Source organism: Abrus precatorius, unplaced genomic scaffold (assembly GCF_003935025.1).
Source record: "Abrus precatorius isolate BTA unplaced genomic scaffold, Abrus_2018 Scaffold0, whole genome shotgun sequence".
In the NCBI taxonomy this organism is placed as follows: Eukaryota; Viridiplantae; Streptophyta; class Magnoliopsida; order Fabales; family Fabaceae; genus Abrus; species Abrus precatorius.
This window is the reverse complement of record NW_020874290.1, coordinates 2142780-2161534: the sequence shown is the minus strand read 5'-3', so window position 1 is coordinate 2161534 and position 18755 is coordinate 2142780. Positions and strand designations below refer to the sequence as shown.

The 18755-nt window shown below is 28.9% G+C and overlaps 1 protein-coding gene and 1 pseudogene across 1 annotated transcript; both read left to right on the top strand.

Moving 5' to 3' along the window:
* The first annotated feature begins 3638 nt into the window (after window positions 1-3638).
* On the top strand, window positions 3639-10928 carry LOC113866540 (annotated as a pseudogene).
* A 442-nt stretch (window positions 10929-11370) lies between these two features.
* On the top strand, window positions 11371-12979 carry LOC113870336 (NAD(P)H-quinone oxidoreductase subunit 6, chloroplastic-like). Its single transcript, XM_027507119.1, has 2 exons — window positions 11371-11897; window positions 12013-12979. Exons 1-2 carry the CDS (start codon window positions 11371-11373, stop codon window positions 12326-12328), a joined length of 843 nt encoding a protein of 280 aa, XP_027362920.1. The 3' UTR covers window positions 12329-12979.
* Window positions 12980-18755: the final 5776 nt, after the last annotated feature.

Genomic DNA, 18755 nt, shown 5'->3' with positions numbered 1-18755 from the left:
AAGCAATTTGTGACTCCCGAATTCAAACAACATGATTTAATCACTTAAATTTTTTTTAAGTCACTTTTGATTTTCTTTAAATGGGCTTTTTTTTGACGAACATAAGTACAGTAAATCGTTTTTTGCGTTTTCCAGAATTTCTTTTTTTACGTAATAGAAACAAACACGTCATCTTTTGAGATAAAATAGTCTTAATTTATAGAGATGCTTATAATTTCAAAATGCAGAGTAAGTCTTTTCGTACTTTATTGAGTTAAAGATGGTGAATATTCGAAAATATCACACTAGATCTTCTGGGGGTTTTCTTTCTCTTTATTTTTATTATGATATAAAGGACTTATCTGGTGGGTTATAATGAATTTACGTTTTACCATATTATAACATTATTCTGATAGTGATTAAGTTTTTCATCTTGACTTTCTCTGTGGTTTTATTAAATTATTTTTATTTGAATTTTTCAGCTAATTAGTAAATGATACTGCATTTAATTATTAGTGATTTATAAAATTCTGTAAATTTCTTATAGGGAATTACCTGTGGTGATTCCATTTTTTTTTTTCTTATTATTCAATCATTATTCTATATTATATATGATAGTTAAGGGTGATACATCGGAATTGCGTTGTTTGATTTGTTACGTGGTTATTTGTAATGGATTTCACGGGCTAAATATTATAAATTATATGTATGCTTATTGAAAAAAGTAAAAGACAAGTGTCTTAGTTTGTATTTGTTTTGTGGGGGCATCCTTATTTTCGTAATCTATAAGTGGATCATATTCATTTAGTATTATATCAAATAGCTCATTGATTATGTGAATTGGTTCTTTTTCATTGTTTTATGTGTTATCGATCAGTAGCTTGTAATCTATATTTGTGTTATTCTATATAGCCCAGATTATTTATTTAACTTGGTTAATATGAAGGTTATCAATATATTTCGTATTTAACTTGATTTTCAAAATCGCGTATTATCATATGTTTTTATGCTTTATACTAATTTTGCTTTTTGTAGTAAGTTGGCCATTATGGGTAATTTAATACCATATAGGATTTTTTAATAAAAGCTAATATTCTTAGCTAAATCTTGATTAATTTGTGCATAAAGAAATATTGGTGGAGAATTCATTAGTTTTTTTGATCTACATTTGTTGAGAGGGATCTTTTGTTTTTGTTGAGTCAAAAATTATTACTGTGTTTTTTTCATTTTGTAATATAGGTATTTTTGTGTTATATTGCGTTGGTAGTTTTTTTTGTCATTATTTATATTGTTTGTATTTAAACAAATTTTAATTTTCTCAATTTCTTGTAGGCGTTTGGACGTTCTAGATCTTGATATATAATTATGTTTCTTTTAGGATTCAGCAAATATGATATATTTTTTGGTGTTTTTGTTTTTTGTTTTTCTGGTGTAATTTTTTTGGATCTCTTGTCACGTGTAAATGTATTTTTATTCAAAATTTTTCTTTATCGACATTACTATTTTCGGAGTTTTATTGATGTATATTTTGTTTGGTTACTTTTATACTACGTGTGATATTATTATGGAAGTATGGTTTCGAGAATTTAGACCAGAAATAATTCCTTCTATGTTGGGGTCTTTGTTATAATAACAATGTATAAATATAATGTTTTGTTGTAGTAAATCCAGATCAGCTCGGTGTTTTTGTCTTAGAACATGGCAGAAAATTGACGTTTTGGTGATCATTTATATAATTATGTAAGGTTTTGTAATTTGGCTGTTATTTTTTTCAGCAGTGGATAATTTTAATTTGGTTTTGTGATTTATTTTGTTTTTTGCAAAAGTGCCTGAAAAAGATAGAAAATGTTTGTCTCTATAATTTTGATTATGAATAGTAACATGTTATTTATCTTTTTAAGATAATAATTTTTTTTCCTTGTGGTAGATTATATGTACCATATTTTGATGTAATTAATAGTGGTTTTTGTGATTGTAGATTATGTTCTTTATTTCTGGTCTATATATTTGGTGATTTTATACTGCATAACTGATAGGAATCATGTTTATTATACAAGCTTCTTTCATTGAATTACTTCTTTTATTTAATTGGCTTTTTGTATAGTTAAAATATCCTTTTTGGCTGAATTTATTCCAGTTCAAATGATTAAGAGGTAATCTATTTAAATTTTGTCTATTGTCATTATGAGTAATTGTGGTTTGATGTTATGGTGAAGGGTAGTTGGTGTTAAAGCCTTAAACTGTATATTCTTTTGTGTTATCTCTCTTGATAATTTTTTTTTTTCTGTTAATACTATTATTTATGCTCGGTTCTTTTTACTTGTCTAGATATCTTTCAGATAGATTGTTTTTGGTTCAAACTAGTCTTTTGATGGTATGAGTATTTTGGTGTTAGGTGGGAGTGATTAGGTCAAATTTTCGATATGTTTTAACGGTTACGATAGTTTGCGGAAAGACTTCGCTTTCTTTGTTTGCTTTTTTTTGTGCTTTAGATTTTTTTGTGTGAGATTGTTCTTTCTTAACATATTAGCTAAGTATAATATGCCGGAGTATTTATTTTTTTTTTGTCGAATGGTCCCAAAAACTTTATTCTTGTTATCTATTACTATTTTTCTTTTATGTAATTCTTATTAGTAATTGTTTTTATTTTCTTTGTTGATTTTTATCATCGTAACGATTTTATGTATATGTTGTATTTATTTATATTGATTGCTTTACTATTGGTATAAGAATAGTAGTATTTGTTATGATTGGTATAAGTAATATATACGCGAGTTATTTTGATTATTTATATATGTCATTTAGAAAAATATTCATAATTGATTGTTGTGAATTCACGAATTGAATAAATTATTTTGCTATTCGATGGTATGTGAATTTGGTGGTATTTTATACATATAATAATTTCTCATTTCTGATAAGTAATATATTCTCTTATCAGACTTAATAATTTGTTTCTTTACAGTGATATTTTAAATATAAGTCTAAATATGGATAATCGCAAGATTTAATTATTACAAGTTTTCAATTTTATGAGACATTATTCTCTAAAAATCTTAATAAGATTTGTGGAGTAAAATTTTTTAAATATATAGTAATCTTTTTTCATTTAATTGTTCGGATGTAGGATGTTTGGTAAAAATTATTTGTTATTATGAACAAATTCATGTCATTTTGTGACTTATTTATTATGATCTTATTTGGAATGATGACTAATTATAATATATCTAAAAATAAAATAGAAAAATTGATGTTCATTTTGTTTAATTTTTCCGTATTATATATGATATATAAGAAAGTTATATTTTTAGTTATTGATCATTTAGGAGTGATTATAATAAAGTCTTTTGACTTTCTTAATATATATGTCGTTTCTTTTTACGAATGTTTTATTTTCCTTGTCCTTTTTTTTCGTAATCAATTATGGCGGACTGTTTATGTGGCTATGTATTGATTCTTAATTCACTGATGGATAAAGTGCAGAGTATCAAATATCGGGTTTTTTTTTTCTTATAATAATGAATATTTTGACAGTATCTTGAGCTGTAAATTGTCTAATATTCGGGAGTCAGAAATTCGTTAATTTGAAGAGTCATTTTCAATTATTCGATTTATTAGATCTTGAATTTTGATGAATTTTTTTTTTTTTTTAAAGCGATTCATTCTTCTATGAATCGAGGAAAAAAATCTATGAATATCCCAGCTACAAGAAAGGACCTCATGATAGTAAATATGGGACCTCACCACCCATCAATGCATGGTGTTCTTCGACTTATTGTTACTCTGGATGGTGAGGATGTTATTGATTGTGAACCAATATTGGGTTATTTACACAGAGGGATGGAAAAAATTGCAGAAAACCGAACAATTATACAATATCTCCCTTATGTAACACGTTGGGATTATTTAGCTACTATGTTCACAGAAGCAATAACTGTAAACGGACCAGAACAGTTGGGAAATATTCAAGTACCTAAAAGAGCTAGCTATATCCGAGTAATTATGTTAGAGTTGAGTCGTATAGCTTCTCATCTACTGTGGCTGGGACCTTTTATGGCAGATATTGGTGCACAAACCCCTTTCTTCTATATTTTCCGAGAAAGAGAATTAATATATGATCTATTCGAAGCTGCGACAGGTATGAGAATGATGCATAATTTTTTTCGTATCGGAGGGGTAGCGGCTGATTTACCTCATGGTTGGATAGATAAATGTTTTGAATTCTGCGATTATTTTTTAACAAAGGTTGTTGAATATCAAAGACTTATTATGCGAAATCCTATTTTTTTAGAACGGGTTGAGGGAGTAGGCGTTGTTGATGGAGAGGAAGTAATAAATTGGGGTTTATCAGGACCAATGCTTCGGGCTTCCGGAATACAATGGGATCTACGTAAAGTTGATAATTATGAGTGTTATGAGGAATTTGATTGGGAAGTTCAATGGCAAAAAGAAGGAGATTCGTTAGCTCGTTATTTAGTTCGAATTGGTGAAATGACGGAATCTATAAAAATTATTCAACAGGCTTTGGAAGGAATTCCCGGCGGACCATATGAAAATTTAGAAATTCGCTGCTTAGATAAAGAAACAGAGCCAGAATGGAATGATTTTGAATATCGATTTATTAGTAAAAAAAGCGTCTCCGACTTTTGAATTGCCGAAACAAGAACTTTATGTAGAGTTGAGGCTCCTAAGGGAGAATTAGGAATTTTTCTAATAGGTGATCAAAATGGTTTTCCTTGGAGATGGAAAATTCGTCCACCGGGTTTTATCAATTTGCAAATTCTTCCTCAATTAGTTAAAACAATGAAATTGGCCGATATTATGACAATACTAGGTAGCATAGATATCATTATGGGAGAGGTTGATCGTTGAAATGATAATTGATACAACAGAAATACAAGATATCCATTTTTTTTCAGATTGGAATCTTTTAAAGAGGTATATGGAATTCTATGGGTATTTGCCCCTATTTTTTATTCTTGTATTAGGAATCACAATAAGTGTACTAGCAATTGTATGGTTAGAAAGAGAAATATCCGCAGGGATACAACAGCGTATTGGACCTGAATATGCTGGTCCTTTTGGAGTTCTTCAAGCTCTAGCAGACGGAACAAAACTACTTTTCAAGGAGAATCTTATTCCATCTAGAGGAGATATTAATTTATTCAGTATCGGACCATTCATATCAGTCATATCAATTATAATAAGCTATTCAGTAATTCCTTTTAATTATAACTTTGTTTTATCTGACCTCAATATCGGTGTTTTTTTATGGATTGCTATTTCAAGTATTGCTCCCATTGGACTTCTTATGTCAGGATATGGGTCAAATAATAAATATTCCTTTTTGGGTGGTCTACGAGCTGCTGCTCAATCGATTAGTTATGAAATACCATTAACTCTATGTGTGTTATCAATATCTCTACGTGCGATTCGTTGAGACAGAAGCTTTTCGATACTATTGCTATACTCCCCCCTTTCTTTATAGTGCTTTCTAGTAAAGAAGGATAATAAATTGAATATATATCCTTATCATTATTCTTTTTCGAAATTCGGATTGAAGAATTTAATCAGATAGTTATATGAGTGAAATAAAACAGCTTCTATTGAATAGAATTTATTAATTCTATATATATACTATATTACTTATAGTTATATATTACTTATAGTTAATAGATAGTATGAGGAGTTAAAATTGCAGTCAAAATATTGAGTCTCATTTTCCATGTATAAGAATTAAGTGAAAAAAAAAATTCTATTCTATTTCTTCAGTAGAAGAGGTCATTTACCCCCAAGGTTGGTTGATTAGTCATCCTGTCTTGAAGCGGGCACAAAAGAAAAACCAACCTTTTTTTTGAGTTTTCACTATCATTTGTATGAATTATCATACATGTATTAACATAACTAAAGGGGTTTAATAAAAAAATGAATGGATGGGTAGAAACACCAAAATACACAAAGGATTAGTAACGCAAATTTTTTTAAATATCCAAAAGAGCATTTATACATAATAGAAAAAGAATACTAATTGGGGCTTTAAGTTGGTAGAAAAAATCAGCAGTACTCCCTACAATTCCGATCCAGAGTATGCTCCCATCCACTGATTAAATAAATGACTATCAGGAACGAAATAATCCTTTACTTTTGTTTTCATTAATTCACTTTTTTTTTTGAGTCCCTTTTTAGTTGCACAAAAAAAGGCTAGGAGCGAAAGAAAAAAGTGATACCCTTTTTCTTTTTTTTTTCTTACATCTATATTCTAGGAAGATGGAATTCATGTCATAATTCAGAAAACGAATGTATAATTCTTTTTTGTAATCGAAAATGATGGAGAAGTTATTGAGAATTCTATAAAGAGTATTTTATTGAAGAATTCAGTTATTACTCAACAAATTCCAATTTTTTTTAAAGGGATAAGATCAATTCAGAAGTACTTTTTGTATCTTTTATTTATTCAAATAAAATTTGAAATGTATTTTTCTTTATTATTAATTTTTTCATTAAATAAAACAAAACAGACAGAATTCAATTGGTCTAATTCAGAACCGTCCGATAAAAATCGAATCTTATCCATTTTATAAATATATCAAGAGATAAATAATCGGTCTGGTCCTTAGATTTATTGAAGGCTTAAAAGGAGCCGTATGAGGTGAAAAATCTCATGTACGGTTCTGTAATAGAGATGGGAACAGTAATGTTATCACCGACTAGGATTATCTAACAGCTTAAGTACAGTTGATATAGTTGAAGCGCAATCCAAATATGGTTTTTGGGGATGGAATTTGTGGCGTCAACCTATGGGTTTCATCGTTTTTCTAATTTCTTCTTTAGCAGAATGTGAAAGATTACCTTTTGATTTACCAGAAGCGGAAGAAAGATTAATAGCGGGTTATCAAACCGAATATTTCGGGTATCAAATTTGGCTTATTTTACATTGCTTCCTATTTAAAACCTATTAATTTCTTCCTTGTTTTGTAACAGTTCTTTACTTTGGTGGTCCGAATATCTCTATTCCGTACATATTTGTTTCTGAATTTTTTGAAATAAATAAAGCATATGGAGTTTTTTGTAACAACAATTGGTATCTTATTTACACTAGCTAAAACTTATTTGTTCTTATTCGTTCTATCACAACAAGATGGACTTTACTAGGCTAAGAATAGATCAATTATTAAATTTTGGATGGAAGTTTCTTTTACCCCATTTCTCTCGGTAATCTATTATTAACAACTTCGTCTCAATTGTTTTCACTATAAAAAACGGACCTTCTATATTCATAACTTGTCTCAAACAAGAGAAAGAAAAAAAAACAAAAATAATCAAGATATTCACGATATGTTCCTTATGATAACTGGATTTATGAATTATGGTCAACAAACAGTCCGAGCTGCAAGGTACATTGGTCAAAGTTTCACGATTACCTTATCTCACGCAAATCGTTTACCTGTAACTATTCAATATCCTTATGAAAATAATCACATCGGAACGTTTCCGTGGTCGAATACATTTCGAATTTGAATAAATGCATTGCTTGTGAAGTATGTGTTCGTGTATGTCCATAGATCTACCCGTTGTTGATTGGAAAACTGGAAACTGATATTCGAAAGAAAACGATTGCTTAATTACAGTATTGATTTCGGAATCTGTATATTTTGTGGTAACTGTATTGAGTATTGTCCAACAAATTGTTTATCAATGACTGAAGAATATGAACTTTCGACTTATGATCGTCACGAATTGAATTATAATCAAATTGCTTTGGGCCGTTTACCAGTGTCAGTAATTGATGATTATACAATTCGAACAATTCAAATAAAATTAAGTTAATTATAATATAATTATAAAATCTTTTTCTAAAAATAAAGATTATATAAATCAAATCATATTCGATATATTTCTATATATAAATATATGTATTTGAATAATATATATGAATAATATAAATTTGGATAATAAGAAAAATGTTATTAAAAAAAAAGAATAAATCTTAGAGGTAGATATTTTTATATTAGATATTCTATTAGTAGAAATATTCGATACATATATTATATATATACTTTAGTTTTCGTATAGTTTCAAACTACTCTTTCATAGAAAGAATGGAATGACATTGATCCTATAACTGTACCTATAGCAATTCACACTTATTATCTTAGGATTTGATTGAATTCAATGCGGAGAGAAATTATATAATTATTAATTTTCCTGGTCATATCAATAGTATGAAATTCGATTATTTATCTCTTTTATTTTACATATAATGGATTTGCCTGAACGATACATGATTTTCTTTTAGTCTTTGGACCATTCATATCAGTCATATCAATTATAATAAGCTATTCAGTAATTCCTTTTAATTATAACTTTGTTTTATCTGACCTCAATATCGGTGTTTTTTTATGGATTGCTATTTCAAGTATTGCTCCCATTGGACTTCTTATGTCAGGATATGGGTCAAATAATAAATATTCCTTTTTGGGTGGTCTACGAGCTGCTGCTCAATCGATTAGTTATGAAATACCATTAACTCTATGTGTGTTATCAATATCTCTACGTGCGATTCGTTGAGACAGAAGCTTTTCGATACTATTGCTATACTCCCCCCTTTCTTTATAGTGCTTTCTAGTAAAGAAGGATAATAAATTGAATATATATCCTTATCATTATTCTTTTTCGAAATTCGGATTGAAGAATTTAATCAGATAGTTATATGAGTGAAATAAAACAGCTTCTATTGAATAGAATTTATTAATTCTATATATATACTATATTACTTATAGTTATATATTACTTATAGTTAATAGATAGTATGAGGAGTTAAAATTGCAGTCAAAATATTGAGTCTCATTTTCCATGTATAAGAATTAAGTGAAAAAAAAAATTCTATTCTATTTCTTCAGTAGAAGAGGTCATTTACCCCCAAGGTTGGTTGATTAGTCATCCTGTCTTGAAGCGGGCACAAAAGAAAAACCAACCTTTTTTTTGAGTTTTCACTATCATTTGTATGAATTATCATACATGTATTAACATAACTAAAGGGGTTTAATAAAAAAATGAATGGATGGGTAGAAACACCAAAATACACAAAGGATTAGTAACGCAAATTTTTTTAAATATCCAAAAGAGCATTTATACATAATAGAAAAAGAATACTAATTGGGGCTTTAAGTTGGTAGAAAAAATCAGGCAGTACTCCCTACAATTCCGATCCAGAGTATGCTCCCATCCACTGATTAAATAAATGACTATCAGGAACGAAATAATCCTTTACTTTTGTTTTCATTAATTCACTTTTTTTTTTGAGTCCCTTTTTAGTTGCACAAAAAAAGGCTAGGAGCGAAAGAAAAAGTGATACCCTTTTTCTTTTTTTTTCTTACATCTATATTCTAGGAAGATGGAATTCATGTCATAATTCAGAAAACGAATGTATAATTCTTTTTTGTAATCGAAAATGATGGAGAAGTTATTGAGAATTCTATAAAGAGTATTTTATTGAAGAATTCAGTTATTACTCAACAAATTCCAATTTTTTTTTAAAGGGATAAGATCAATTCAGAAGTACTTTTTGTATCTTTTATTTATTCAAATAAAATTTGAAATGTATTTTTCTTTATTATTAATTTTTTCATTAAATAAAACAAAACAGACAGAATTCAATTGGTCTAATTCAGAACCGTCCGATAAAATCGAATCTTATCCATTTTATAAATATATCAAGAGATAAATAATCGGTCTGGTCCTTAGATTTATTGAAGGCTTAAAAGGAGCCGTATGAGGTGAAAAATCTCATGTACGGTTCTGTAATAGAGATGGGAACAGTAATGTTATCACCGACTAGGATTATCTAACAGCTTAAGTACAGTTGATATAGTTGAAGCGCAATCCAAATATGGTTTTTGGGGATGGAATTTGTGGCGTCAACCTATGGGTTTCATCGTTTTTCTAATTTCTTCTTTAGCAGAATGTGAAAGATTACCTTTTGATTTACCAGAAGCGGAAGAAGAATTAATAGCGGGTTATCAAACCGAATATTCGGGTATCAAATTTGGCTTATTTTACATTGCTTCCTATTTAAACCTATTAATTTCTTCCTTGTTTGTAACAGTTCTTTACTTTGGTGGTCCGAATATCTCTATTCCGTACATATTTGTTTCTGAATTTTTTGAAATAAATAAAGCATATGGAGTTTTTGTAACAACAATTGGTATCTTTATTACACTAGCTAAAACTTATTTGTTCTTATTCGTTTCTATCACAACAAGATGGACTTTACCTAGGCTAAGAATAGATCAATTATTAAATTTTGGATGGAAGTTTCTTTTACCCATTTCTCTCGGTAATCTATTATTAACAACTTCGTCTCAATTGTTTTCACTATAAAAACGGACCTTCTATATTCATAACTTGTCTCAAACAAGAGAAAGAAAAAAAACAAAAATAATCAGAGATATTCACGATATGTTCCTTATGATAACTGGATTTATGAATTATGGTCAACAAACAGTCCGAGCTGCAAGGTACATTGGTCAAAGTTTCACGATTACCTTATCTCACGCAAATCGTTTACCTGTAACTATTCAATATCCTTATGAAAAATAATCACATCGGAACGTTTCCGTGGTCGAATACATTTCGAATTTGATAAATGCATTGCTTGTGAAGTATGTGTTCGTGTATGTCCCATAGATCTACCCGTTGTTGATTGGAAACTGGAAACTGATATTCGAAAGAAACGATTGCTTAATTACAGTATTGATTTCGGAATCTGTATATTTTGTGGTAACTGTATTGAGTATTGTCCAACAAATTGTTTATCAATGACTGAAGAATATGAACTTTCGACTTATGATCGTCACGAATTGAATTATAATCAAATTGCTTTGGGCCGTTTACCAGTGTCAGTAATTGATGATTATACAATTCGAACAATTCAAATAAAATTAAGTTAATTATAATATAATTATAAAATCTTTTTCTAAAAATAAAGATTATATAAATCAAATCATATTCGATATATTTCTATATATAAATATATGTATTTGAATAATATATATGAATAATATAAATTTGGATAATAAGAAAAATGTTATTAAAAAAAAGAATAAATCTTAGAGGTAGATATTTTTATATTAGATATTCTATTAGTAGAAATATTCGATACATATATTATATATATACTTTAGTTTTCGTATAGTTTCAAACTACTCTTTCATAGAAAGAATGGAATGACATTGATCCTATAACTGTACCTATAGCAATTCACACTTATTATCTTAGGATTTGATTGAATTCAATGCGGAGAGAAATTTAGTATTTAGTATATAATTTTTTTCCTGGTCATATCAATAAAGTCATGAAATTTCGATTTATTTATCTCTTATTTTACATATAATGGATTTGCCTGAACCGATACATGATTTTCTTTTAGTCTTTCTGGGATCGGGTCTTATATTAGGAAGTCTAGGAGTAATATTACTTACCAACCCAATTTTTTCTGCTTTTTCGTTGGGACTGGTTCTTGTTTGTATATCTTTAGTCTATATTTTATCAAACTCCCATTTTGTAGCTGCATCGCAGCTACTTATTTACGTGGGCGCTATAAATGTTTTAATCATATTTGCTGTAATGTTCATGAATAGGTCAGAATATTACCAAGATTTTCGTCTTTGGACCATTGGGGATGGAATTACTTTGATGGTTTGTACAAGTATTTTTGTTTCACTAATAACTACTATTCCAGATACATCATGGTACGGGATTATTTGGACTGTGAGACCAAATCAGATTATAGAACAAGATTTTATAAGTACTAGTCAACAAATTGGAATTCATTTATCAACAGATTTTTTTCTTCCATTTGAACTCATTTCCATAATTCTTTTAGCTGCTTTGATAGGTGCAATTGTTGTGGCTCGCCAATAAGAACTTATTCTAACTAATAATCTAAATCTGAATTCTATTTTGTTTAATTTTCTCCCAGTTATTTCCGTTGAATTCTTGTTCATATTGATGAAATGAATCAAAATTGGTAAGGAGTTGGTCAATGATGTTCGAGCATGTACTTATTTTGAGTGCCTATTTATTTTCTATGGGTATCTATGGATTAATCACGAGTCGAAATATGGTTAGAGCCCTTATGTGTCTTGAACTTATACTGAATGCAGTTAATATAAATTTCGTAACCTTTTCTGATTTTTTTGATAGTCGCCAATTAAAAGGAAATATTTTTTCAATTTTTGTTATAGCTGTTGCAGCCGCTGAAGCAGCTATCGGACCTGCTATTGTTTCCTCAATTTATCGTAACAAAAAATCAACCCGTATGAATCAATTGAATTTGTTGAATAAATAGTATTGATTATAATAAATCATAAAAAGTAGAATTTAGAATGAATAGTGTAATATTTATCAATTCAAATTAGCATGTATGATACGCAACTTAGAATCATGTTTGTGAAAATAAATAAAAGAAATCAAAGTATTTTGGTCCTATTCTCTTCTTATGAATTGATCTATAAGTCTATTTTTATTAGCAAAATTCTGATAAATCATTGATTCATCTGGTGTCTAAATATAGAATTCATTTACGAGTTTACTAGATCGAAAATTTTCAATTTTTGATGTTCAAAGATTTCTATAGATTCAATGTCACATTCAGTAAAGATTTATGATACATGTATAGGATGTACTCAATGTGTTCGAGCCTGCCCCACAGATGTATTAGAAATGATACCTTGGGACGGATGTAAAGCTAAGCAAATTGCTTCTGCCCCAAGAACAGAGGACTGTGTTGGTTGTAAGAGGTGTGAATCCGCCTGTCCGACGGATTTCTTAAGTGTTCGAGTTTATTTATGGCATGAGACAACTCGAAGCATGGGTCTAGCTTATTGATACGTTTCAAAAAACACCACACAAATACGTTTTTTTTTACTGACAAAAACCCGCGCTCAAAATAGAAAAAAAATTGCTTTTCTATTTTGAGCGCGGGTTTTTCTGGTCTAAGTATATCTTATTTTTATCACGAATTATTTTCCTTGGTTAACAATAATTGTAGTTTTGCCAATAGCTGGAGGTTCCTTAATTTTCTTATTTCCTCATAAAGGAAATAAGGTGATTAGGTGGTATACTATTTGTATATGCTTAATGGATCTCCTTCTAACAACCTATGCATTTTGTTATCATTTAGAATTGGATGATCCACTAATTCAATTGACAGAGAATTATAAATGGATCCATTTTTTTGACTTTTACTGGAGATTCGGAATAGATGGACTCTCTTTAGGACCCATTTTATTGACAGGATTTATCACCACTTTAGCTACGTTAGCAGCTCAGCCGGTTACTCGAGAATCACCATTTTTTTATTTCCTGATGTTAGCAATGTATAGTGGTCAAATAGGATCATTTTCTTCTCGAGACATTTTACTTTTTTTCATCATGTGGGAATTAGAATTAATTCCCGTTTATCTACTTTTATCTATGTGGGGGGGTAAGAAACGTTTGTATTCAGCTACAAAGTTTATTTTGTACACTGCAGGAAGTTCCATTTTTTTATTAATGGGAATTCTGGCTATGGGTTTATATGGTTCTAATGAACCAACATTAAATTTTGAATCATTAACTAATCAATCGTATCCCATGGCGCTGGAAATAATTTTCTATATGGGATTTTTTATTGCTTTTACTGTCAAATCGCCAATTATACCTTTCCATACATGGTTACCAGACACCCACGGGGAGGCACATTACAGCACTTGTATGCTTTTAGCCGGAATCTTATTAAAAATGGGAGCATATGGATTGGTTCGAATTAATATGGAATTATTATCCCGCGCTCATTCTATATTTTGCCCCTGGTTAATGCTATTAGGTTCAATTCAAATAATCTATGCAGCTTCAACATCTCTTGGTCAACGTAATTTAAAAAAAAGAATAGCTTATTCCTCAGTATCTCATATGGGTTTCTTAATTATAGGAATTAGTTCTATAAGCGATACGGGACTTAATGGCGCTATTTTACAAATAATCTCTCATGGATTTATTGGCGCTGCGCTTTTTTTCTTGGCGGGAACTAGTTATGATAGACTACGTCTTCTTTATCTCGACGAAATGGGCGGAATGGCTATCCCAATGCCAAAAATATTCACCATTTTCACTATTTTATCGATGGCTTCTCTTGCATTGCCGGGCATGAGCGGTTTTGTTGCAGAATTGATAGTTTTTTTTGGAATAATTACCAGCCAAAAATATCTTTTAATTACAAAAATACTAATCACTTTTGTAACAGCAATTGGAATGATATTAACTCCCATTTATTTATTATCTATCTTACGGCAGATGTTCTATGGATACAAGCTTTTTAATACACCAAACTCTTATTTTTTTGATTCTGGGCCACGAGAATTATTTATTTCAATTTCGATCCTTATACCCGTACTATGTATTGGTATTTATCCGGATTTCATTTTCTCATTCTCGGCTAACAAAGTTGAAGCTATTCTATCCAATTTTTTATAGATAGTTTTCGTGAATATGAATAAATGAAAAAAAAAAAAGAAAAAATAGTAAAAAATCTTATGTACAATAAACAAAATATTTTTTTCTTGTATTAACTTACAAAAAAATGAATTTAAGTTGTAATTGAATATGCTTGTTGTTTGTGAGAACCCCTTGAATCACTACTACATTACTTGATTTAAAGGGTTCTCGATGATTTATGGGAAGTTTGCTTCATATATATATATTCTTTCTTATATATAATATAATGAATGGTTTCCATATTTATATTTGTGAAGTTTTTTTTCACTCACTTTAATTCAATTAGATGTAAATGAACCATAACTATGTAGTCCTATTCCTAATAGATTTATTCCTAAATAACATACCCAAATTATAAAAAAGCCCATAGAGGCCACTATTGAAGAATTTAAATTTTCTACTTTTTTCTTTTTTCTAGTATGTAAATAAATTGCGAATATAGTCCAAGTAATAAAAGCCCAAGTTTCCTTTGGATCCCAATTCCAATATGACCCCCATGTCTCATTAGCCCATACTGCTCCTGAAATAATACCTATTGTTAAAAGGATAAAACCTAGACTAATAATACGGTAACCCCAACGATCTAATTGTTGAATAAATTGAGACCTGTAATAATTTCTAGAAGAAGAAAAAGAAGTTTTTTGTAAAACATTATTTCTTTCATTCATATTCATGTATTTGATTTCAGCAAACGAAAATGATTCATTTAAAAAATACAAATTATTGCTTTTACCAATAATTTGTATGAGTTCTCGAAATGAAATGACTAAAATAGCTACTGATAATAATGATCCACATAAAAGAGTTGCATAACCCAATATCATCATACTTACATGCATAATTAACCAATGGGATTGTAGAGCAGGTACTAATAGTACGGATTTTTGCATTTCGGTTAAAAGACCTGAAGTAGCAAAGCCTTGGGTAAAAATAACACTTGGTGCGATTATTGTATTTAAATAGTTGTTTTTATGCTTTTTGAAGCATGGAACCATATAAAAAATGGAAAAATTCCATGAAAGAAAGATTAATGATTCATATAAATCACTAAATGGTAAATGGCCCGAAAAAACCCAACGAGTAACTAACAATCCTGTTATACAGAAAAAAGTTATTATCATGCCTTTTTTGGACGAATCATATAATCCTAGGATTTCATTGACCGATAAAGTTATCAAATGAATTGAAATTACAATTGATACAACCGAAAACGATATATGAATTAATATATGCTCTAAAGTTGAAAATATCATATAGAATAAATAAAAATCAGAATACTAGGAATAGAAATAGGAATTGAGTTCATTATAGGACTTATTCTTTTGGAGGATAAGATATCATGCCGCTACTCGGACTTGAACCGAGATGCTCTAGCACTGCTTCCTAAGAGCAGCGTGTCTACCAATTTCACCATAGCGGCTTACTCGAAATCATAATAACCAATTTTTAGTCAATTGTCAAGATTCAAATAAAGAATCAATTAAAGTGTAATATTTGTTTACTAAACATTAACGAATTAAAAGAAGTCTATTAGAGAATCTATTAGAATTTTCGAAATTCTATATCTATATATATATTATTATTCTATATTCTTATTCTAAATATATTACATTTTTTCTTATTCTAAATATATTACATTTTAGAAAATTTTAGAAAGGAATAGAAAAATAAAATTAAGAATATAGAATAAATAAAAAAATGGTGAAATTTTTCATCAAAAATGGAACACTACATTCAAAGTATTTTTTTATTTAGAATATCGTTATACATATCCTAAATTTGTAGAATACTAATTTAGATATGAAAAACGAATTTAGATATTCCAATTATATTAGTATTTTAATATTCAAAAATGTTATTTGAATAAAGTTAATTCAGATTATTCTGACGTTTGTATTTGTTACAAAAAAAACTTTTTGAATTCCCCGTAAAAATAGATTGTGCTAATGAAAAAGCTTTTAATGTTGTCCAATATCCCCTCTTTTTCCAAAAATTTTTTCGAATGATTTTTTTTGATATAGAAGTGCGCTTTTTTGGAACTGCCATCGAGTTAGTATAGTTTTTCATTGTTATAGTTCGATGTGAAAGACATTTTTTTCTGTAAATGAAAAGGAATTCTTCTTTAATTACCCATATATCTTATGTATCTTAATGCTCCCTTTTTGCTTCCTATCTCTAAAGTAAAACATTGAATATTATAACTCTTTTTCCAGACATGAATATCTTTTTATTGTAATGGAAAATACTCAATTAGTTCAAAAATGAACTAATGCTTAAAAAAAAAAGAATTATTGAGTAATGTCGTAGGAATTGTAATTTTTTAATGAATATCAAAATAAACGAATCTTCGTAGTTTTAGTGTAATTCATTATTTATCCTCACTCTATACTTTTGTATAATTGTAAAAAAAAAAATAGAAATTCACATTTTTATTTTTACATATTTCCTTTTTATTATTTTATTAAAATTACATTCATTATTTATTATAGTAATAGTAATAAATATGAGAAAAAAAAAAGAAACTCTTTTTTTTTTTTTTACTAGGAATAGGAATTTGGTTATTGGTCCATTTTCAGTTTGTACTTAGTAATATTCGAATGGAACAAAGATTCAGAACAATTAATGTAATTCTATTTCTAGATTCACTTCTTTTATTAACCGACCCTTTTCTTTACAAAAGAGATGAAACAAAACTGACGAATAAGAAACAAAATTCATTAAGAATCCAATCCATTTGTTTTGTTTTTGTATGGAATATACACATCAATCTTCATGGATCATACCTTTCATTCCATTTCCAGTTCCTATGTTAATAGGAGTGGGATTTCTACTTTTTCCGACGGCAACAAAAAATCTTCGCCGTATATGGGCTTTTCCTAGTATTTTTTTATTAACTATAGTTATGATTTTTTCGATTGATCTGTCTATTTATCAAATCAATAAGGGTTCCATCTATCAATATGTATGGTCTTGGACCATAAATAATGATCTTTCTTTAGAGTTTGGATACTTGATCGATTCACTTACTTCTATTATGTCAATTTTAATTACTACTGTTGGCATTCTGGTTCTTATTTATAGTGATAATTATATGTCTCATGATCAAGGATATTTGAGATTTTTTGCTTATATTACTTTTTTTAATATTTCAATGTTGGGTTTAGTTACTAGCTCGAATTTGATACAAATTTATATTTTTTGGGAATTGGTTGGAATGTGTTCTTATTTATTAATAGGTTTTTGGTTCACACGTCCTATTGCAGCAAATGCTTGTCAAAAAGCATTTGTAACGAATCGTATAGGAGATTTTGGTTTATTATTAGGAATTTTAGGTTTTTATTGGATAACGGGTAGTTTAGAATTTCGGGATTTGTTTCAAATAGTCAGTAATTTGATTTATAAAAATGAAGTTAATATTTTTTTTCTTACTTTATCCGCCCTCTTGTTATTTTGTGGCTCAGTTGCTAAATCTGCCCAATTTCCCCTTCATGTATGGTTACCAGATGCTATGGAAGGACCTACTCCCATTTCCGCTCTTATACATGCTGCTACTATGGTAGCGGCGGGAATTTTTCTTGTAGCTCGACTTCTTCCTCTTTTCATAGTTCTACCTTACATAATGAATGGAATAGCTTTTATAGGTATAATAACAGTAGTCTTAGGAGCTACTTTAGCTATTGCTCAAAAAGATATTAAGAAAGATTTGGCCTATTCCACAATGTCTCAATTGGGTTATATGATATTAGCTCTAGGTATGGGATCTTATCGAGCCGCTTTATTTCATTTGATTACTCATGCTTATTCAAAAGCATTGTTATTTTTAGGATCTGGATCCATTATTCATTCAATGGAAGCTATTGTTGGATATTCTCCAGCTAAAAGTCAAAATATGGTTCTTATGGGTGGTTTAACAAAACATGTGCCAATTACAAAAACTGCTTTTTTAATAGGTACACTTTCTCTTTGTGGTATTCCACCTTTTGCCTGTTTTTGGTCCAAAGATGAGATTCTTAATGATAGTTGGTTGTATTCACCAATTTTCGCAATAATAGCTTGTTCCACAGCAGGATTAACTGCATTTTATATGTTTCGGATCTATTTACTTGTTTTTGAAGGATATTTAAACATTCATTTTCTAAATTTCAATGGAAAAAAAAATAATTCATTCTATTCAATATCTTTATGGGGTAAAGAAGAAAAAATAAAAAACAAAATTTATTTATTAGCTTTATTAAGAATGA